Source organism: Lathamus discolor, chromosome 5 (genome assembly GCF_037157495.1).
Source record: "Lathamus discolor isolate bLatDis1 chromosome 5, bLatDis1.hap1, whole genome shotgun sequence".
In the NCBI taxonomy this organism is placed as follows: domain Eukaryota; kingdom Metazoa; phylum Chordata; class Aves; order Psittaciformes; family Psittacidae; genus Lathamus; species Lathamus discolor.
In genome coordinates this window covers 32,676,835-32,700,845 of record NC_088888.1, presented here as the reverse complement: position 1 = coordinate 32,700,845, position 24,011 = coordinate 32,676,835, and the positions used below count along the sequence as shown (strand labels likewise).

The 24,011-nt window shown below is 39.1% G+C and overlaps 1 protein-coding gene across 1 annotated transcript in view; it reads right to left on the bottom strand.

Annotated features, from left to right (window-relative positions):
- PCNX2 (pecanex 2) overlaps positions 1–24,011 on the bottom strand; it is a 151,507-nt gene that overhangs the window by 56,602 nt on the left and 70,894 nt on the right. The window contains exons 18-21 of the mRNA XM_065680265.1: positions 22,400–22,492; positions 21,727–21,877; positions 17,575–17,716; positions 11,243–11,420 (exon numbers count right to left, since the gene is read on the bottom strand). Coding sequence (XP_065536337.1) covers positions 11,243–11,420; positions 17,575–17,716; positions 21,727–21,877; positions 22,400–22,492 — 564 coding nt within the window. The remainder of the gene's footprint in view (positions 1–11,242; positions 11,421–17,574; positions 17,717–21,726; positions 21,878–22,399; positions 22,493–24,011) is intronic.

The window sequence follows — 24,011 nt, the reverse complement described above, 5'->3', positions numbered from 1 at the left end:
GATATTCGAACAGATGAAGCTCTGTGCGGCTCTGCATGCACAAATCAGACATTTCTCAAGAACACAACATTTTCACTTATTGAATCCATGGGACAAACCATCACTATGTAAGCATTTGTTTGGCATTAAGCACGAATTGTAGCTGCATTTTCAAGCACTTTTATCAAATCTATCAAATCTATCAAATCTATCCTACCACAAAAACTTTGTATTAATATGAATTTTTATTGTTGTGCAGTACAAATTGAAACACACACACTGAATTTGCTTCTGTTTCCTGTAAAATATGCTTGGTCCTGCAACTAGCAGTTTCTGATTGAAGAATGGTGTGTACTTATTCCCTAGGATATATATTTTTTTTCTGCCAGCTCTGTTGGCATCAGGTCAAAACAGATCTTATGTCTTGTCTGCATTGGGCCATCAGATTCTTATTGCAGAGTAGGCTCCTGACAAAGTGTCAGGAAAGATTTGGCCGTCAATAGGCATTAGTGCTCAACACGTGTGACAAGTTGACAGTGAAACAGGAGTACATGCAATATTTTGTGCTCATACAGCAAAAGTATGTTGCATTTCTTACAGTAAATTTTCATTTGAGTTAATGAAAACCAAGACATTGCCAACATCCTGATAGACACTGAGGCTACATTAACACATATTATTAAATGCTTCCAGGGAATGTTCCCAGGCACTGGTATTGTGTATGTTGCTAAACTGTTAGAAATGTCCCTGGGAAGGTTTTGGTCTAGCTCAGCGCACACTCTTCCAAACAATCCCAAGGCATCCTCTTGAGTGAAGAACCTCCATGATCTGTTTCCACCTGGTAGTTCCATACCTCCACCCTGCGTACAGACTATTAGCATGGACACAAGCTTCCCCATGACTGCTGGCCTCAGGAATAGAGCATGGCTCTAGGCACATTTCATTTAGTAGTATGTTGGTAGTCAGAGAGGATGCACCTTCACTGGCTAACTCATTTCATCTGTCCTTAAGTTACAGCCCAGTTAAGTAACCCAGTTAAGTAACGCTTGGTCATCTGTATCTACAATGGCAGTGCACTTAAGATGTTTCATTGACCTTCTCTATGAGATGTTGTAAATAATTGCAAATTAATTGGGAGGGAAGTAAGACTGATTAATAGCATAAATGTGTTTTTGTATTTGTGCTACCAAATGATCACAGAATCAGCTGCTAACTCCAGTTTTCACCAGTGTCACAACTCAAGTTCCAACCTTCCAGTTGAGATGCAAGCAGTGTTTCACATGCTTTCTGTGCTTTGGCATGACTCAAGTTAGCTGCAATAAGCAAAATATGGATTATATTAAATTTTGCACAGGCATACTATTTAAAACCAGCAAAGCCCTGATAAAAAAAAAAAAAAAGCCTTTATGATTTAAGGCATACTCTGGTTACCCCTACCTATGAGAAATTCGTACCTTGGCAATTTTGTTTTCTATTACATGTGACTTGAAAACTACAACATTATATAAAGTACGCAAGTAAAATTGAACTGAAACCAGAATTGGCTTTTATTTATTTGAACCCTGTTTGGCAGGTCGTGGGGTTGCTTTGTTTTGCTTAATTTTGATTTGTCTGAAATGTCTGAATAAGTACCTGTGAGAAAAAATTTATCTGCTAAAAGGTTTAAGTGAAGGGCTGAAAAAGCTGAGGACTCACATCTGAAACCTCAAAAAATTGGAAACTGCAGCACAACCAGCAAAGTTCTGCCTGTTACAGACTGAAATCACAAAGCCATAAATCACTCCAGCTGTGCTCAAAGATCTGGGTTCATCAAAAGGTTTTCAAACCTCAAATAAAATTCACGTTTCGCATTTGCTAGGAAACTAAATCCAGGAGGAAACCCTTCTGGCTTCCTGTTCCATTACACTGTTTTAATCATTCTTTAATATTTACGCATTCTTGCAAAACCGGCCATGGAGCCCAGTTTTCCTGTTGCTTCTAACAAGCCCTACTACTTCCACACCCACCACTGCTTGAACTTGCTGTTGTTTCTTTCAACATGTGCCTCTTGGCTAATGTTTCTACAAGACAGGCAATGGAGCTCATTTCCATTCACAAAACATGAATGTAAGAAGAACACTCTAATGAATATCTCTTGGGTTTTGGGAGCCTTGTGACAGTGCACCTAAAGGCCTGGAAACGTGTGATTTTCAAGCTACTGCTTTCATTAAGAGTTGTCAAGTGCCTCTATTAATTCTCAAATCACTGTTTCCAGGACACGTTTTGCAGAGCATCTTAGGGTAACATGTCATTAGCATTTTACACATCTAACTATAATTGCTAAAGGTGATGATCCCTCGCAGCTAAATTATAGAGATTCAGGAAGGGTGGGGACTTGGCTTTAAATTTCCTCCTTTTTATCTTGCTAGAATCATCTGGAAAAAATATTTCTCCTTGTCAGTTTTACCCAGTTTACAATATGCTTTCTCCTACATCTGATATAGGAACTCCAGGGAGTCACAAAGCACTTCTGCTTTCCTCACAGAAGGAAACTGAAGCTACTAAATACTGCCTTCATAAATAGAAGGAAGCTGATCCTCAGAAAGTCACTCTCATTTCAACTAGAACTAGTGGCATTTCAGCCTTCAATAACTCTAAGACACCAGCTAAAAAGGAAAATCTTCAATTTTTTTTTTTTTTTTTTTTTTTTTGTCACAAATTATCTAGGATTAGAAAGGGTTAGGAAAGCCAAAATCCATCTGGAGTTGAATCCAGTGAGGGAAGTAAAAGGCAACAGGAAGGACTTCTACAGGTATATCAGCAAAAACAGACTGGGGAAATGCTAAATGAGGTGGAGGACCTGGTGACAAAGGGCACTGAGAAGGCAGAGGTACTCAATGCCTTCTTTGTCTTGGTCCTTACTGTATAGCCTTCAGGAACTGCAGGCTCGTAAGACCTGTGGGAAAGCATGGAGAAATGAAGACACCCTAAGTAGTAAAGGATTAATTAGGGGTACATTTAAACAAACTAGACAAAAACACTTCCATGGGACCGGCATGGGACTTCTCAGTCCTTCTCTGGTCCTGTGAAATATGCGATTTATCCTCAGTAAAGTTTCGTTTGAATGAGGGCAATAACTTGCTCCTGAGGCTCTGAGGGATATTTTTTAACAGTGCTAGATACAAAAAGGAAACCTTCCCATCTAAAGTGAAAATAGGAAACAAAACCTCAAGCACGACTGCACTTTTAACCCTTTCTAAGAATTTCTTTAAACACGTATAAAAGTTTAAGTCTTCTACATCCCAGTTTAGGATGATTTATAAAAGAATATTTTTATTAAGCCTTCTTAGATCTTCTATGTTTTCTATAGCAGAAAAAAATATATATATTATTTAGGGGACATGAAGTTCTAATGTTCCTGGATATCTTTACTCATGTGACAGTTTTGCACAGTAAAGAGGTTTTAAGTCTTTGACAAAGAATTTAAATTATCAGGATAGTCAGTGAATTTAAAGCGGCATCTTCCCACTACTGTCAAGTTGAAGAGCAGAACATGCATCCATCTTTCATATTTATTTTATGTGGACACACACATTTTATCATCTTAATCATGCTTAAGTCTGAGTTCTGAAGCCTCTGCAGGCCTCTGGCACATAAGCTAGTATTCTGTATGTCTATAAATAAAAGAAAGGCAATGACTTATCTTTAAAGGTCAAATTTAAATAACATTACAGAGTAGAAGTTAATGGAAATTAGTTAACATACATAAAGAAAGAAGATTTTGGGAGTCTGAAACATCACCAAAATGTGATGTCCTTTTCTCAGTTTGGAAGATTTCAATAAAGTAGGCAGAGATTAACACCTGAATTTAAATTACACTGAATGCAAGATGGAGACTACGCAACGCTTTCAGCTTTTGGCAGCCTTTCTATCTTTTTAGCATCTGTTGGGACTCTGTGTGGGCAGACTCCTTGGCAATACTGGGACAAAATAATGCATAAACATTAACATTTTCTTGCTAAGCTTGAATTTCACTGTGTTTTAAAAAAGTATATGCAGAAATTGGTTTTAAATAAAAATAACTGTCATATACATATGGCTATATGCTCTGTGTGTAACACAAAATTGAGAGATTAAAAAAATTAAATCCAGAAAGCAATTATTTCCTGCTTTGAACAGTTATTTCTTTATATTTCCATTCAGATCCTGAGAACCTGAGATAGATTTGAACTCAAGGCTCTCAGATACTAAGGGGTATTTAACTTTTTCATGTTAAACTAATTCTGGTGAATTGGTAGCTCCAAGTCTTGGAAGTAAATTCTAATAGCTTCTGGCATTATTTTTTTCTTTTTTTGTATGTCAGTAAAAATTAAGATACATCAGAGGAAAATTTGTGAGCATGTGTTTATGGATATGAAATTAAACTTAAGTGGAACAATTTTATTCCAGTTCATGGCTTTGCTTTGCAAATCATTAACTTTCTGGTCTTTACTTAATATCGTTTAAAACAAACTTCACTTATAAAATCCTACAAAACGAAGTTTACTGAAAATATTAAAGGTTTTTAAAGCTTGTGCCTTAAGTCATTGTGACATTCTATTGGTGTATTTGGACATCATTGTGTTTGAATCTACCACAAATACTTTCCAGGCTGTCTTTATCTGCACCTGCTTACAGACATCTGAAGCCTTTATATTGTGGGATTTCAAGATCATTGTCTAATGCAACACATATGAGAGGATCAAAATATAATCAGTCCAGGGCTCTGATATAAGCCTCTGAGGACTATATTCCTGAAACACAATGTCCAGCACTTAACGTTGACTGCATACAAAACGGGAATGGTTTAAACAGTTTGAGTAACAAGCCTCAGAAGCCTTACATTTGAAGTTAAATGTTAACCATCAGCCAGAAGTATGATGAGGATTATGACAATAAGACAATGATAAAACCTAACAGTCCTGGATCTGCTCATGGCAAACGCTGCTTATTCCTATACTGACAGCTGACAGAGAGATCCAAGGGAAAGAGCCTGTGGTATAGTAAGAAACCATCTCCCGCATCTCCCGTATGTCCCGAGGTGGGCAAAAAGGACAAGATCAAAGCTATTCAGCTTAATTTGCAGAGGGCCAGGCAACTGAAATAAATCAGATGATCCAGCCTCTTCAGTGAAGCCTTCATAGCCATGGCTCCTGCCAAAGCTGTATCTATCTCCCCAGAAATCTTTACTAAAGGCAGAGATAAAAAATGCACAGAGCAAGTTGCGTGCTGAAGAGCTAGACAGTCAAGATTTCTCTTTCAGTGCCTGCATCAACAGATACAGAACGCAACTCTATCAGCATGAACGTACATGAGTACAGTCCTCAGTGTGTAGAGAACAAGACTAACCCAGGGAGTGGGTGTATATCTCCCTGCACCCAAGTACATTTGTCTGCTCTAAAGGAAAAACAAAAAAAGAGAGAGAGAAAATGCAATTTGGGAATAGTGTCAGGAATGAAGTCTGGCAAAGAGGTCAGTGAGAGAAGGCTGAATGAAAAATCAATTAAACCATTTCTCCAATATTAAAAGGAAACATGAACTGTACAGAGCTCAAGAGAGTTAAATACTCTATGGAAAATACCACTGGGATTATCCTGTCAAATATCAGATGTAGCCTTGGGTATTTTACTTAGCAGAAAATGTCTTAACAGGACTTCTATGCCAGATATCAAAAGTTGAGGAAACAGCTGTGAGCCAAGAGGTTGCAGCTGATTAAGACACTGGATTTCAGTGTGCAAGAATGGCAAAAAACGGATTAAAATATGAATTAAGGACTTGGTGCCAGAAGCTTTGAAGTGAAACATCAGATTAATGGAGGATGAAAAATCAGAAGGGGAAAGAAAAAAAGAGTGAGGCTTTTGACTTCTCTGTAGCACCTACATCAATCAATAGGACATGCCAACTAACCAAGAGTTTTATTGCCACAAAGGCAATAACAAGATCCAACAGGTTAATTACTTGACTTCAACAAAGCACCAGGAAGGTCAATGCACTTGGTAGTACTTTCTCATAAAATGAAGGAAAACAAGACGACATGCATAATTTCTTTCCTGTCCAAGGGACTGTATGTGGATATTGAAAGTTAAGCCTGATCAGCAGAGGTCTGGCAGCTTGTTACAAACTGGCTGTCTTAGCTGGAGTTACTCCGACATAAAGATCATCTTTCATAAATGTGTGACACTGGATATTATGGCAGAAAGAAGTATGCAGAAGGAGAAAAATTCCTATAAAAAGAAAGAAAAAATGCAGATTCCTTATTAACTGGAAAATGTATTCTGGGAAAGAAGAAAAAAAATCCGACAGGGAAATTGTATTCTTAAGTGAGCTCAGCAGGGGTAAGAGTACTTAGGCAAATGAATTCAGTGTTAATGAAGGCAAATCTAACAAGCTCTGGTTCTTTGATTATTTTGCCTTATGCATGAAGACAAATTCAGAATCCTCAGAGGACTTGTCTATAAGAAAATATAAGGTGATTTTATATTTTAGTATTGCTAATTAGTTCATCCACACACACAAATTAAGAGGCCATTAATCTGCTTGCCAGTAACATACAAGACACTGCAAGATATAAGAAGCTGTAGTCCTATACATTAGAGGGTTAATGACACCGAGCCTTATCATTCCCATTCAATCTGTGTAGTAGATGAGTGTGTAAGCTAGGGGTGGCTCTTTAGGGTTTAAAGGAAGCTATACAGAGTTGTCAAAAAAACCCCAAACATACTCTAAAGTACATGTATTTCTCAGTTGTGCTCTACAAACGAGAGTTGCTGGTAAAAGAGCCAGTTTACTGCAGTTTGGCATATGGGAATCCTCAGCTGCTGCTGGTTGCTCCCAGTAGCGCGTAGACTGGCAAATAAAAAAAAACCCACTATTTTTCTCTTTTCTGTGCAGCAGCCATTAGAGCATACTACAACCAGAAGCATCCACAATCACATTACTGCAGGGTTTTTGCTGTCTTTGCTCCTTCAGCTAAACATCAGCTCCACTTGAGATTCCAAAAGCAGTTCAGGGGAGACACTGTGACCACTGCTCACAAGCAAGATTTAGAGGATTCCCATTGCACTGGATGAAATAATACTCCACACCTTTAAGAGAAAACACAACAAAAGTGCTGTGGACAAGACTTGCTCTGAGCATCTTTGTTAATATCTCAGCCAGTTCTAAACTGACACCTTGCTGTTTGAATGATTTTCATTGGTTTTTATTTCAAACTTAACAATATCTGTTTATTCGTGACTTGAACAGTTGTTACTCCATACATCCTTTAAAAGCAGCTCACACGTCTGGCAAGAAAGGAAGTGCTGGGCACATTCTTTTTGTTTGTTTTGGGGTTTGCTTGGTTGGTTTGGGTTTTAGTTTGTTTTTTATTTTTTTGTTTTATCACACTGAACAAAGGTGGACTCGATGAGCTATAACATGCATTTAAGCACCCATATGTTGTGTGCGTTAGTTCTTCTTCAGTTAAATATTACGTTGGTAGACATCAGAAGGGTGGAAGAAAGGCCTGCTTTTCATCATTCCCAACAGTTTATTCAAATGGGTTAATATTCCCACATTTTTTACCCTATTACAGAAAAAGTCACAGAGATTGTCCTATTATTAGAAATCTAGGAAGAAATCTCTTGTTTTATATTCCATCTTTGCTATGCCTATGAAGAACATATTCTCGGTTATTTGTGGTTTTCCATTTTTCACTACTATGAACATTCTTATTAACCTTTGCACTGACATCATCTCCTAAAAAGTCTAGGGAGAACAACTGGCTCATTTGAAAAGTTTACACAGAGTCATACAGACCAAGAAGACTTTCTTGATTATCCGGTTTGACTTCCTGCAGAGCAAACATCAGAGCATTACACCCACAATTTTTGAATAAGCAACCACATTTTTTTCAAAGACCATTCAGCTTTGATTTAAAGTATATAGACAACAGGAGTTTTGGACAGAAGAATCCCAGGCTGTAGCCAAGGGCACAAACTGGGCCAGCTACACGGAAAATTTTAGTGTAAGAAAGATGGAGAAGTCCTGTTCCACTTGAATTGAAAGCTGCAATCATCCTTAAATCCAAGAAAGAAAGTCTTTCCTAACAGTTTATCTTGCTCTCTCAGCAAGGCAATCTAAAACAGCCCACTGTGCATGTGCCTAATCAACTTTTAGCACTGTTTTCATGCTCCATAACGTGTCAAAATGTAAACAGCTAATGATTTTTTAAAGAAGGAGTTAATTAACTGTTGCATTAATAAGTCCTATGCTGTTAAAAAGGCAAAAAAAATCCAGGTTGATTAAACAAAATCCTCAGGAATAGAACTGAATAGACTCTCTTGTTCTCTGTGAGAGTGTGGGTGGCACTGCTATTTACAAACAGCTAAAAATCGGTGAGCAGCAATTTGGACTTCCATGCCTCAACTTGCTCAGGGAGCTTCTGATTTGACTAAAATACATTAAATCAACAGCACAATGGGGAAAATGAGGCAAACACAATCAGTGAGATGTTCAGAAATATTCTACCCAAAATTATTAGCAAAGTTTTATTCAACGTAATCCTCTTCAAGAGTCACTGGTGCAGTTATGAATGTCTGCTGAATTTAGATGCCTTCTTCCCCAGTGCCTGGCAGGAGAAAATAAATGCTTACTACCACAGTGCTTTGAGAGCATGCAAATATTCTTTTGTGGGGTAACCATGCTTAAAAATTACCATCAGTATGACTAAGGCACAGCACTTCTAGTGTACCTTAATTCAGAGGGTGGTAAATTGACATTTTCAATGAGTAAGCAGAAATCAGCCATGACTGTAATAAGTTCTTCATAGCCACAGGTGATGGTAACAGAGGCTATTTCAGTTTGTTTTTTTCTTTCTTTTAAAATAATTGTAAACACAAAAATGACTGAACTACAGATGAACAGAATCTGTGAAGACCCATACAGCTTTTAACCTGTAAAGGAACAGAGCTGAGGCCTAAACACGTCATCTTTATCATCAATATCCTTTACTAAAGTTCCACAATATTGAGCTACTTAAAGCTCAGACCTTAATTAGGGTAAAAGAACACTTATGCCCTTTACGATTCGAAATTAATAGGACTTCAATTGCTATCATCTGCAATGCTGTTTTTCAGATTGGCTTTAACTATCATTGTGTAACTGCATGTGCTTTTGTAATATAAGGAACTCAACCGTTCAACTTCAATTCTTTTTTTAAATGAAAGAAGAAAAAGTCCACTTGATGAACTAATGACCTACAAAATTTCAAATATTATCATATAAGAAGTTGGCAGATCAGTGCTAAAACTACATTTTTTAAATGTGACTATAGTGCAAGCTTTTAGTCTACTAGAGTAGTAATTATTCTAGCAAACATCTCTGCTTAATTTGGTATGCATCTTTCATTTATCTCATTCTTATTGCTACCACTGTTCTTTCTACTGTAAACAGTAGCTTCAAACTGATCAAGCAAATTCCCCCCAAACCCCACTGAAAGCTTTTAAAGCACTCTCTTCCAAAACCAGTCAATAATCCACACCAGTCTTTTGTGACATGGTCACGAGGTCAACATTTTCAAAAGAAATAATGAAACTTTCAATTCTAGTGAGCTCATTTTTTGATCCTGTAAAGAGGTTTTTGGAGAATGAGTTTTAGGCTGAAATAAGCCATTACCCAGACATGGGATGTTGGCTGATATGCATCACTGACACTCTTATCTGGAGACAGAAATCCACCCCCCTACACAGTAATACAACAAATACTGAAAACTGACATAATGTTACCTCTTCATCCCTTTCACTGCTCATCTTTCACGCCAATGTAAGAAGCTTAAAAAATAAACCCTATTTTAGGATCAAAGAGCATGAGGTAGGGGTCCTTTCTAAAGCTGGGCTTTGTATCATCTCTTATCCTTCTCTTCTGCCCTCCCTCCCCAGTACTTGATGCCTCACCCCAGCAGACAAAGCAGAGCAACACATCTGAGGGTTGAAGGCTTGAAGCAGGTGAAGCTCCTACTGTAGTGTGGTCCAAGAGTTCAAGGAAAGAGCCCAAGTTCCCCAAATTGCTACTCCTCCCTCTACTCCTCCCTTACAGCAGCACAGAAATAAGCTGGGAAAAGCATATTTCTGCTTCACTCTCTGCATGAATGGTTGGAACTCCCAGCATAACACCAATTAACTTGTCCTTTCCTTAGGAAGCCTGAAACTTCCAGGTGGGCATGAACAGCAGCGTGAGCTGATGCTCCTTACGTAGAAGGACTAAATATCTCCATGCGCATTATTGGGCATCTCCACAGCACATGCAGCAGTCATTGTGGAACTATACCTTTCGCCTCTCAGAAATGAAGTGGTGCTAGCTGGGTCATACTCACACATATAGTAGGAATATTTTATAAAAAGAAACCAAGCAAACAGGCCTGACCAATGGGGAAAAAAAAAAAAGGAAAAAAGTAAAAACAGTAACAAAACCACCTCAACAGAATTACCCCTGGGAAAACTGGATCATATGTTATGGCAATCAGGGACCACCAAGTTTAGAAACAAAACAAAATATAAAAAGCTGGTAAAAGCTTTAGGCAAGTCTGCAATACTTATGTTTTACCAAGGTGTGAGTTAAACCTGCTTCTTTCACTGAAACAGCATAAACAGCAAATCAAGACAGAATCTGGTCTGACTGAGGAATAAAGGTTTGGGTTTGCTTTGTTTTTTAAGTAAATTCAACTAGAGGACATTTGAAGAGTTAATGTTAAAGAGTGGAAGGAGGTCTGAGGTTAAGGGTAAGGGCAGCATCACAAGGATAACAGACTTTAAATAGGAAAAAGAAATGTTAAGGCTGACATTAGGAAAACATTTATTATCATGAGAATGATTAGATAATGGAATAATTTCCCAAAGGAAGTTGTTCAGTCAACCACTAGAGGCATTCAAAGGAAACCTAGATAAAAACACCAAGTGATTGATCTGGAGAGCAGCCCTGCACTAATGACCCAAGAGGCTCTTTCCAACTCGTTGAGAATTCTCCTCTTGAGAACAAGAATACCGAACTTTCTATGGCAACACGTGAACAAACATTGAACAAAACCAGCGAAGACACTGAACTGAAGCCTTTTTTTCAGTTTACGCATTTTCTCTATAGTACAATAATCTGTGTCCATATATGCATTCACTGCTTCTAAAATAAAATCCTACCACACATTGATCAGCACGGTGACACTAAGAAGATAAGTAAAGCTATGAAATAAAGCTATAGAAGCTATAAAACTTGCCTTATGAAACACAATGGACATCATGAAGAAATCCAGTAAGAAATTTTCTGAAATGTCTCTGTAGTCAAAGCGGAAGAAGATTACAGTAAAGCTCAAAGTAACAAATTGATTAATAGGATTACAGAATGAGGAGCGGAGGAGTTTCATCCCAGCAACTGTTATCAGGATAATATCACAGCTGCAAGAAAGGCAGAAAGAAAAACCTAATCAAGTCAAAGTCATAAACCATTAAATTATGAAGCTCTTAAATACAAATACCAGATGTGTTTTATATTGTCAAGTGTATGTAAATCTACACATCTCATTGATTTGATATGAATCCTATGTTCTTTTAATAATTACATTTATTTTACCCATGTGCAACTTCATGTTTTTTCATTATAATTTTCACACACTGGTAATCTAAAATAAAGAAATAACTGTACTGAAAAGAGTAGCATTGACTATTAAAAGCCAAGAATCTAGAAAGAATATTTTTATATAACTCTTAAAATAAAACTTCAGTGATTTCCATGTGGGAAATATTTTGGCACTTCCATTAATACATTACTGTAATTTGAAAAAATTATCTTGACCTCCAGGGTTTTTTTTATTACTAGGAATTTCACTTGATGACAGAATTTATAACTATGCTCCTAATTTCATTACACACAATGACAAAATTCTGGATAGAAACACCCACAGACATTAAATGCTTAAAATTCTTACCATTGTTCTTGATCACAAGGTCAACTATATGCAGTAATTCCTTCATCAGATTAAAAGAAAAGGTGTTGCATCTATGTGCTGTAAAATGCATTCGGTCTGTATTTTACTCTCCTTTACTATAGTTCAGAGAGTGAACTTCAGCTGACAACTCTAAACAGTAAGTGACCACACAGAAAATCAAGAAGTCTAATCTTTAAAAATTGAAGGGCTTCCTGCTGTATCTCCAAAAAGATAATGCTCCTCTTTGAACTCTCCAGAAAACCATACAGTTTTCTGTGTAAGAAAATACAATTAGATGAGAAGATGAGAAGGAATGTGTCGGCACCCCTTGAATTCAAATAACCACCATATATATCTGAACTCAGAAACCTGAGGCTGTTCACATTTTTTAGTTTTGATTTTAAGGAAGGCATGCTAAGGCACATGAAAAACAACAAGGTGCTTGGTGACAGCCAGCATGGCTTCACTAAGGGGAAATCCTGCCTGACCAATTTGGTGGCCTTCTATGATGGGGCTACGGAACTGATGGACAGGGGTAGAGCAGTTGATGTCATCTACCTGGACCTGTGCAAAGCATTCGACACTGTCCCACACAACATCCTTGTCTCTAAATTGGAGAGACATCAATTTGATAGGTGGACCACTCGGTGGATAAAGAACTGGCTGGATGGCTGCACACAAAGAGTTGAAGTTAATGGCTCAATGTCCGGTTGGAGACCAGTAACGAGTGGTGTCCCTCAGGGATCGGTGTTGGGACCGGTCTTGTTCAACATCTTCGCCGCTGACATGGACAGTGGGATTGAGTGCGCCCTCAGCAAGTTTGCCGATGACACCAAGCTGTGTGGTTCGGTTGATACGCTGGAGGGAAGGGATGCCATCCAGAGGGACCTCGACACGCTTGTGAGGTGGGCTGATGCCAACCATATGAAGTTCAACCAAGCCAAGTGCAAGGTCCTGCACCTGGGTCGGAGCAATCCCAGGCACAGCTACAGGTTGGGCAGAGAAGAGATTCAGAGCGGCCCTGGGGAGAAGGACTTGGGGGTGCTGGTCGATGAGAAAATGAACATGAGCCAGCTTCAGTGTGCGCTCGCAGCCCAGAAAGCCAACCGTATCCTGGGCTGCATCAAAAGGAGCAAGACCAGCAGGTGGAAGGAGGTGATCCTGCCCCTCTGCTCTCGTGAGACTTCACTTGGAGTATTGTGTGCAGTTCTGGTGTCCTCAACATAAAAAGGACATGGAACTGCTGGAACAAGTCCAGAGGAGGGCCACGAGGATGATCAGGGGACTGGAGCACCTCCCGTGTGAAGACAGGCTGAGAAAGTTGGGTCTGTTCAGCCTGGAGAAGAGAAGGCTGCGTGGAGACCTCATAGCAGCCTTCCAGTATCTAAAGGGGGCCTATAAGGATGCTGGGGAGGGACTCTTCATTAGGGACTGTAGTGACAGGACAAGGGGTAACGGGTTAAAACTTGAACAGGGGAAGTTTAGATTGGATATAAGGAAGAAATTCTTTCCTGTTAGGGTGGTGAGGCACTGGAATGGGTTGCCCAGGGAAGTTGTGATGCTCCAGCCCTGGCGGTGTTCAAGGCCAGGTTGGATGAAGCCTTGGGTGAGATGGTTTAATGTGAGGTGTCCCTGCCCATGGCAGGGGGGTTGGAACTTGATGATCTTAAGGTCCTTTCCAACCCTAACTATTCTAAGATTCTGTGATTCTATTTGGAAAGATGGTCTTGCTTGGACAGCAATTTTGGTCTCCATTTTATTTAATTGACAATAAAGCCTATTCCAGCAACTAAATCCTAGAAAGACCTGAGACACGCATTACTGATTTTTAGTCACCTGAGCAGAATGAAAATCCAACATTGGATCTTTGTCCAGTGCAAATGGAGATTCATTCTGCAAGCAGGCGACTAAAGCTAGCCTACATGAAATCCTCAGGATAGTGATTTGTCTGAAAATACTGCCCTGTCTTAACTCACCCTGACCTAAGACTGCAGGTGAGGATCCTTTGTCTCCCCCTATCCACTCCATCTCAGCTAAGTGCTTCTGATCATTCCTGGAGGGAACTGAGCAGGCTCTTCTCTTTTGAAAGAGCAGTTGCTATGCTAGACTTCTGCAGCAGCCTATTGGTTAGACTACTTCTCCAGGAAGGAAGGAACCCAAATCCAGTCTGAAGGGATTCAGACCTACATCTCACTCCCCAGGTCACCCTCTACTCCCCCTTCCTTAGCTGAACCTGTGCCAAGAAAAGTTAACGGGTTTTTAGACAAAGTCAGAACATGCGTCTACACCTCTGTTGATAGGCACTCCCCTGAGATGCAACATAGTACTAGGCTCCAGACAACAAACACTTGCATGGTCCTGTATTTTATCCAACAACCACTAAAAACTACAGGAACAGGGTAAGCAGCAGGAATTGGAACATATGATTCCCCACTCCTGTAAGAATTTCCTTATCACCAGAGCAGGAGGAATCAAAAGCAAACCTACCATAGCTTCTACTTTCCTGATTAAGTGCTTAACAGTTGCTACCTATTAAATTAAATGGACAATGCCACCTTCTACATCAAGATTTTTAAAAGGAAGGAAATCAAAGCAGTATTTGTAAACTCAATCCTGACCACATACTGGGGATGCTGCAAAACAGCTCTCAGCTCAAAACCTTTGGGTTTCTGGATCCTAGTCTGAATAAGAGACAAGTGATTTACGCAGAAAGCTCTGGGCATGTTCAGGTTCATTAGGAGGCTTGAAGCATCATGCCAAACTCAGGAGTATTTAGTGGTATTAGGTACCCTCAGGGTTTTCTGGCAGTTGCAATGGCTGACACTTGACAGGCCAGAAAGCTCTAAACTTTTAAAGGTCTTAAACTTTTTTTTAACTCTTAAACCTTTTTTAAAGGTTTTCATCATTCTAGCAGGGCTTATAAGTCTGCACATTTTCAGGTTCATTTTATTTTATGTGGCATTTATTCATTACTGTGGCATTTATCCATAGCACAGATGCAACTTTATTTGAATGCAGGTCATTCTAAAGGATCACCAGGGCATCACTGTTGGAATGAAATGCCAAGTTTACCTTATTTCTCACTTTTTCAAAGATCTTCTTTTCAATTTGCCCCAGAATTCTGAATGGAAAATCTAGTGACTAAGCTAAATAGATTCTGAAGCCAACAGAAGACATCCCAGTGCATCCCGTATGAACCGGCTGGATCTCTCCTTCTTCTGAAAGAAGAAAATTCTTGCAACACTAAGGAATTTTCACATGGAAAACTTACAGACTGTAGAGTAAAAAGAAGAGGTTTTCCTCAGTGAATCTATTAACATGCAAAAAAATTTCACCCAAACATGACATTTTATAAAATAATGCTCTCAGGAAGGGGCAACAGAAAATAATTCACTCATCATCCCTCTTCTTTAAGAACATTGCCACACAAGATGCTTTTTCCTCGGGCCTTAATTCCCAGCAGAGAGAAAGCAAGAGAGAGCAAGAAGGGGAGCTTATTTCTGAAGTCTCTTTGGCAGGTAACATGGGCAAGCATTGCAGCTTGTCAGCATGGGTCCCATTAATAACCAGCATATCAGGGTCTAGAAAGCTCAAGCTAACTCCTGACTGTGAAGAAGCTGTTCTGCCTCCTCAAGAAGCAAATCACCTCAGTCCTTTAAATCACAAAGCAAGATGAAGCTTCTTCAAAAGATACATTGAAATAGAGTAAAACTCCAAAATCAAATCATGCAAAATGTACCACCTCAGATACTTTCAGACACAGAGCAGGAGAGTTCCTGCCCTTCTCTATGGAATGATGTGGTCTGATGCTTGGGTGGTCAAGAACTAAGGAATGTTCCAACAACAGGAAATGGGTATTTAAGTATTAAAGCAGAGAAAGTACAACCCTCAGTAACACTTTATATGGAAGAAGCAAGGAGAATCCAGGATCCCTCATGGGCTTACAGAGTTGAGAGGAAAGAGGTAGGATCTGAAGACAAATGTTTTGTGTGTGGTATTTACATAGTAGCTGCAGGGGAAGCACATTAAAGAGGAGTGTCACAGAAGAAGGGATACTGGGAGTGTTGTGGGTAGACCTCTGCTACAAGGGAAAAACACAGGTTTTAAATCCAAGGTGATCACATAGACACAAGGGGGATGGGGAAGGAAAGGACTGTCTTGGTATTCCCCTAGAAGCCGAGCAATTACAGGCAGACAAATGTAATTACTGTCTTTAATCTCAAGATTTCTGGAGGACTGACTCACTACTTCTGAGCACTTGAGGGAGGTGCTACTTTAAAGTGCAATCTAGCTTGGAGGAATGACTGGGTAAAAATAGCACCTTCCTAACCCTACACATTTGCTCTGTGCATGTATTCAGTCACGTCTGCTAACTAGTAACAAATGACATTTTGATCACTTTTTAGTTCACTCAGCCTTGCAGAACCAAATAGAGGGATAAGTATGAACTCAGTTTCACCCTGGGCGATACAGCTAAACTCCTGAAGCACCTTGGCATCTCCCAAGTACCTGAGGGAAAAAGGTCAATGGGGAACTACACAGGCTATCTCTGACTGATTGGTGACAGTCTCTTTGGAGAAGCAGCTTTCTGGGAGGAATATGCAGAAAATTTGACTAACGCCCTAGTTCTAGTTTCAGCCCCTAAAAGCAGGATCCACCTTTTCCTTCAGGTTGTGCAGTTCCTAAAGCTGTGTTGCTCTTCAAGAGAGAAGAATAATTAAAAAAACCATTCATTTTTTGTATCAAAGTTCTTTTTTCTATATACTTACAGTTAAGAATCTGAATTTTTATTAGTACTGAGGAACTCCTCCCCCCCACCCCACTGTTTTTTCTCCTACTGGAACCTTCTTTCCTGAACACAGGCTGTTTCTTTGTTTGTATCATCTGCATCCCTGTCACTCTGATAAAAAGACTGCAGAACCTCTGCTCACTGGGGATGCTGCAGTCACTAAGCCTGCTGAATATCTGCAGTAGGCAAGTCACTGATCAAAATATTCACCATAAAAGGCTGTCGGCAAGGATCGTACTGTGAGACCATGGATCAGCATCACCAGCTCTGCTTAATATCAGAGATACCAGACTCTGGAAAAACTTGTATCCCTACCTTTCTCAAAACATTCCGAAGCAGGACTACCCATCATTCTTCACTATTGAATATTTTATTCAGTCTTGCTGTAAAAGGTTTGCCCTGGTGAAGCTTCTGATAACCCCTTTGGGAGATATGCCATAGTCTTATAACTCCTCAGTTCGGAAATATTTCCTGATATCCAACCTAGATTTCTCATTTTCATCTGATTAATTCTAGTTACCCCACTGTGTTTATGCCCAAACACCTGCAGCCTGGTGTAACGTGTTTTGCTTTTAATTGACATTTAGTCATTCCATATATATATATATATGTATCTTTAGTCTTTTAATTTCTCTCTCACTGGAGTCATGTCTTAGCATGTGCTAAGGTAGCTCTGTTTTTTTCTTTCAGCAAAGCTAATGATTATTGTATATTGAACTACTAATGCACAAAAACTGTGACAAGTAGACTTATTTAAGAAACGTTTAATTTCTCCTTCTTCAGTCTAAAACCAAATATTCTACTAATGACATACTTTGAACTATAATTTACTTACTGTGTACCAAGCTTCTTGTATTTACTAATTGAGAAAGCATCAATGGTGAGGGCATTCAGTATTATAGCTGGATACAAAATGTATTTCTCAAAGCACTGAAGCCACACATAGAGCCTTTCAAACCACATCAAATGAGCGGCATCTGAAATAGAAATTCAGATAACAGATCATTTCACAAAATTATCAGCATTTTTTGCACTGCAATATCATAGAAGAAATGAGTTAGCTGACATTAACAATCAACCAACCGATTTATGAAATAACAGAATTCATAATTCTTTTGTAATTTGAATTTAGAGAGCATCTGCTTTGCTGCTTATAACTGCACTCATGAGAAATGCTCAGAAATTAAGATGATACATGCTAGATGGTAGTTTCTACATAACCCAGTTACTTAGTCCCTATATCAAATAGCACTTTTAGTGATGTGATGACTCCAGAGAGGCTCTCCCCAGCTCTAGCACTGACCTGGTGAATGACCTAGGGAGCCTCATTTGAGCTTTGTGCCTCTCCTTCCTCATCTTATAGTGGCAAAACACTGTTCATTGGACTGCAAAGTATCACTGACCTCACTGATAAATTACATACCCTCTGAGACCTAAAGACTGCAGAATTAGCAGGAGCTAGAAACTGCCGATGATGTTTCTTGAAACACTTAAAACAGCCATCGTAAAAGGTATCTGCCAGGATCACATCATTCACGAGTAAAGAGTATCTTTTTTTGCAGCAGACTTTTCTAACAACATCAGTACTTAATCTGAGTATTAAACAAGAACTGAATGTTCTGTGCAATTCAATTCCTACGAGAACTTCGGTGAACTGAGTGCAGAAACACTTGTGTACAGACAAGAATAATGTCTTTATTCTCAGCTGAGCTCAGCTAGACAAGGTTATTGGAAAAACAGTGAACGCAAAAAAGGCATAAGTTGGTATTGACTCAGAAATAACAATGCCAGCTACTGAATCTCCAATACTTCACCCTGCAGAAATGACAATAATTATGTATACGCATTCTACCCTCCCACACACCCCTTTTCAATGGCAGGCAAAGACAACAAGCTTAATCAATAAATTTAAATGTTCTACAGGCACAGTTTCGTACTGTACAGGCTCAAAAGAAAAATCTAAAAGCAATCTTTCCTATTTAAATTTAACTCACAGTATCTTAAGTATCTTAAGCTAAGGCAATGCTCTTGCAAAGATCCACCTTCAGAAAATATGATCAATTTCTGTTTCTTGTTATAGCATAAGAATATTTCCTCCTATTACCTAAAGACTACCTCCTAAAAGTTCATACACACAGTGAAACGCCCATTTTGGAACCTAACTGTTATTATCCATTCCTCTCACCTCCTCCTGAACTACAAATTGCTCTCAGAGCTCCACTCGAGAACTTTATCCAGCTGCCCAAAGCTGAGCTCTGTGCATGAACTGAAGCTTCAATAAAGAGATGTGCATATCAAGTAGACTAAAAAGAAAGTAGCTGCAGGAGTAGGGATGTGTGCAGATAATGCAGGCAGAAAAAAGAGCTCACATTCAGAGGGGGCCCAGTGAAAGACACAGATGATTTGAAAACGGCTTACATGAATCTGTGGGGTATAAAAGCAGTGGCACAGAGGAAGGAGATGAAAAAATAGTCTCTAGTGTTTCAGGGTTTCTTTCTCATTTGGTCCTGCACTGGTTTCTACACATCTATTATACCACAAGTTCATACATCTTGACCTCAGCCTTTCTTCCTGCAGTCAGGCACAACAATGACAAGTAATAAATGAGTCATCTCATAGGGGCATCATGAGAACAGGCCTGATAATTGCTATTCTGTGGAAGGCCCAAAACTTTGAACGGCTCATCCAGAGTCTAGGAAACAAAGCCAGGAATAAATTTGTGGAATTGTCATTACCAGCTGCCTTGCTAATTGCTAGCAGCCATTTTTCTCCCCGTAACACCATACTTGTCAAAAATTAGGAAGCTGAAAATTAAATTCCATGCAGTGAAATCTCCTCACAGATATCTTATTTTGCATTTTTCACTGTCCATGCCTGACAACTACAGGATACTGTCCTTTTCCAAGCTTCTCTTTCTACAGAAACAGGGAACCTTTAAGTTTGGCTCCTACATTTTTCTTACAGAGTAGAAGAAAAGACAGCCTGGCAGACGTATCTATCAAAGGGATTACACAACCTTTTCCTCGGCCTGTTTCATCTCAGAACACGATAAAAAGCCTCTGCAGCAGCCTAGGGGTCTGAAATATGTATTTTATTTTTTTACTCTTGTTTTCTAACACAGAACACCAGATACATTGCAATAATACTTAAACCCCAGAGTGCCGGAATGGACCGCACGTAAAGTGAGGACTGCAAAAGAAGGAAAAAAGCCTGTTGCCTGCAGCAGGTAGTATGGGAAATGCAGCTGCATCTCAAAGTAAAAGGAAACCCATCTTTAGAGATGAGTCTGGCAGATCTCTACCCTCAACCTTTTCAAAAGCTGAGTCACTGCGTTTAGGAAAACAGTGTTTTGTGACAAATGAAAACGGACTTAATCAGGACAAGAGAAAGAAATTCTACAGTATTCTTTTATGATTATGTGAAATAATAAACAATAAAACTTGGGTATTCATCAGAATTACTGATTATCAGGGAGAGGAAGCCCTGAGAAATGTTTTCAGTTGGATGTGATCCTTAATAAGATTTACATTTCTACTACACTTTCCTTGGCATATTGCAGTAAAAGTTAAAAGGCAACCTTCAATCAAGTGTCTTGGGTACTTTTTTCAAACCCAAGCCTTGTTTGGAGAGTAATAGTTTTGAAAAACATGATTTTTTTTTTTTTTTAAAGATTGAAATCCTTAATGTATGGTTTTGCAGGGAGTGATCTGAACTATTTTGTTGCTTGTTGAAGAACAAACCAAAGCCCCTCAGCAGACTGTGTTCTGACAATGCTGTCTTCAAACACCTCAGGAACATATACTAAGAATGATTAAGGCACAGAATCCATCAAAAAATGACAAGCAAGCTTTTGGCTGGTAGCAAAGGCAAGATGAGAGCTGGGGGCAAGGGGGAAGCTGTGCTCCTCAAAGTACATTAGTTGCTTGTAGAAATAACTGTATCGGAAGAGGAAATCAGACCTCGGCATACTAAAATATTTACCAATACCCACATGTACCAGGGCACTACCCACTGAAGCCAGGAGACATTGGCAAGAACAATCTTCAAGGAAGCTTCACAGTTCCTTTCAATTTTAATGTATCTTTAAAAGTGCTGTGATGGAAATTAGAACTCTAAGTTGCACTAACCTTGCTGTTTAAATGCTACATAGTTGTATATCAGAAAGTAGAGAAGATTCTGCCTTAATTTCATCAATCACTTAAGTTTTTAAATTATATAAAATGCAAATGTATTAAGCACAAACTATAATGTAGTTATAGTTTTTTTAAACACAGCAAGTAACAGTACTGTAATGTAAAAGCAAAAAGCGGACAATGGCTTATGAAAGGCCACTTAGAGCTGGTAAGATGATTAAGGGACAGGAGCATTTAATACAGGAGGAGGGGCTGATAGAGCTGGGATCGCTTAGCCTTGAGAAGAGAAGGCTCAGGTGGCTTCTTAATACCTGATTGGGGCATTTTGGGGATATAAATATCTGATGGAAAGGGCAAAGCTGACGGAGCCAGACTGTTCTCAGTAGTGCCCAGTGACAGGACAAAGGAAATGGGCACAAACTGAAATTCCATTTCAACATAAGTAAACAGACCAACCTTTCTTACTGTAAGGATGATCAAACGCTAGAACAGGCTGTCCAGAAAGGTTGTGGGGTCTCCATGCTTGAAGATAATCAAAACTGGACACAGCCCTAAGCAACCTGCGGTAGCTGACCCTGCTCTGAGCTTGAGCATTAGACTAGACAGCCTTCAGGGTGCCTGCATTTCTGTGCAGCGGTCTCAGGAGACAAATCTTACAGACTCATGGATTTGCTGGTGATCAGGCAGGGGGGAACAGAAGTGATGGGCTATGCATGCTATATGAAAGAGGGAAATACAAGCACAATTTATTCTCCCTGATCTGCCCCATCTGGATTTTTTATTTTTTATTTGTTTTAAACCAAGACAAGCTGCAAGTCATTTCATCACTGTTCAGAAAAGATTTTATTACAAACCTCTCACTTCCCGTTGCTGGTGCTCTTTGCTTTTAAGTATGGGGTGGGAGATCCACAGCCAGGGGTGATGCTTGCGAAGCTGAGGAAGTATGTAATGTGTTACGAATCCTACAGTCCATGCTAAAGCAAACAGGACGATGCTGAGAAATGGCTGGGCCAGAAGGGGAAAAAAAAGTCATGGTTATGATTTTCAAACAACACTTTTTTGTACAAAACTTTTTTTTTTTACATTTTTAACAGTTCCTATTAATTGCATTTTTTTGTGTAAATGATTTTTATTTCTATCTTCAAACTCTCTGACCCTTTGGTGGATATGGATTTTGAGATACCTATTTTGCACACACTGCAAATTTTTTCCTCCCTAACTGCAGAAAAAAAGGCAAGAGATCTGGCTTATTCATTCTATCCCCCAGCTCCCATACCATAAAATAGCTGTGGACATGCAGAGTTTTCAGGAATGAGACATTAAAACAGTAACACAGAAATCAACACAAATATCTATAAACTAACTGCCTCACACATCAAAAAATGTTGTAATGACCAATAAATACATTTTCACTAACATCTCTTCCCACAGTCTCTATTCTTTCCAGATAAAGCACCCTGTGGTTTGGCATTAAAGAAACAATACCTTAGACAGGGTGGTGTGAAAAACACCAGGACAGATACACACCCTTAATGATAGAAACACCGTACTGGCACTGACAGCAAATGAGAGAACAGCAGCCGCTGTGCAGACAATGAGATCCGATTTCAAGATTTCTTTCTGTGAAAATAATTATTTTATACAAAATTAGAAAGCCAATACTATTGTAACCAAATTAAAGGATTCCGTTCTCAATTACTCACAGTCTACTTTACAATAAGGCTCATCAGCATTCCCTGATACAGAAGTATTGTCCCTACTCATTGCTTTCGGAAACTATTTCTTCACACTCTAAATTCGTCAAAGGAACAACATTTAAATTCATCATGCCTAATTTTAAATTAGATATTTAAATAACATAGTTTTAAAATTGGAGAAATGAAAGCAATACATTTTTATACTGAGTCAGACTCTGCTTAAGGAATATAACGTCTACATTATAACTACTTTGGGGAATCAGAATTCTGGTTCTATTTCCTATTTGCAAGCATTAAGATTTCTTCAAATTCAGTTTCTCTTGGTTTACTGAAATGACTCATGCTTTTCTGTAACGTCTTTAGAGACACAGAGATAATACATTTATTATGTTCTAAAGTGACATGTCCCATTCTCTGATTTTCTGGATCAGAAGCCAAATTTCAGCAAGATTTCATGGATTTCAGTGTCACTGAATGATAATGAAAGGACATGGCTGCCTTTACACAAATATCTAGAACTAGGGTAGGAGACATTTTCTTTCTAAAGATTGAAAAATATCACTGTTTTCCCAGCCTGGTTTTCCTTGTGATTAAAATGTCATTCTCAGTAAACAAATAAACAAGATGGCTTGCAGTCTGTGCCATCTTCTGAATCGTACTTCAGAGGTCGCCCAAATGTTTTTGTGAGCAAATAAAAACCTTGCCTAAGATTTATGAGGGGCATTTGAGCTCAGCACTCAATATCACTGCTAAGTGATCGAATGAGTAACTATTCGCAGCCCTTGGTTTAAAAACTGACTTATGCTTTAATTCAAAGACATCTATTCATATGAAATGCAATGCTTTTGTTAGAGTTAGAAGTTCATCTGATTTCCTGGTGCTGTAAACTAGGTAGTCTTCATGTACCTCATCAGAGAAAAAGAAAGAAAAATGAAATAACAATGACCTAGCAAACCTACGAATAAGGGAGACAGAAAGAAAGCAAGCAGAACAAGTGCACAACAGACGGGTTGTGAATTACAGGGGAAGCTGGTAGCTACCACTATATTTAGGCTGCCTATCACTCCTTGTTATGAAAGATACTTCTTTGTAAAAGGTCACAAGCATCAGCACTTCCACTTAGTGCAACAGGCCTTTGAAATTCAGCAGGACTAAAATGCCTTCAGGCTCAAGAAGTACTTTTGCTTTGTCTCAGGAAACTCCAGTCAGGTTTTGCTGAATTCTCAAGCTATCACCACTCCCCTTTCCCAGGCTGCTCAGGAGCATGTACCTCCGAAAGAGCAGCACTCCCTCCCCTCCAAGAGCTGTGCCCTCTCCCAACAGCCCTGTATTCCACACAGATTTATAGGTGGGAAGGTGTAGAGCAGAGTTAGGTCCCCCTAAGTCTTCCTGACCATCTGTTCAAAACAAGCCAGCCTTGCTCCCCACAACATAAGAGGGAT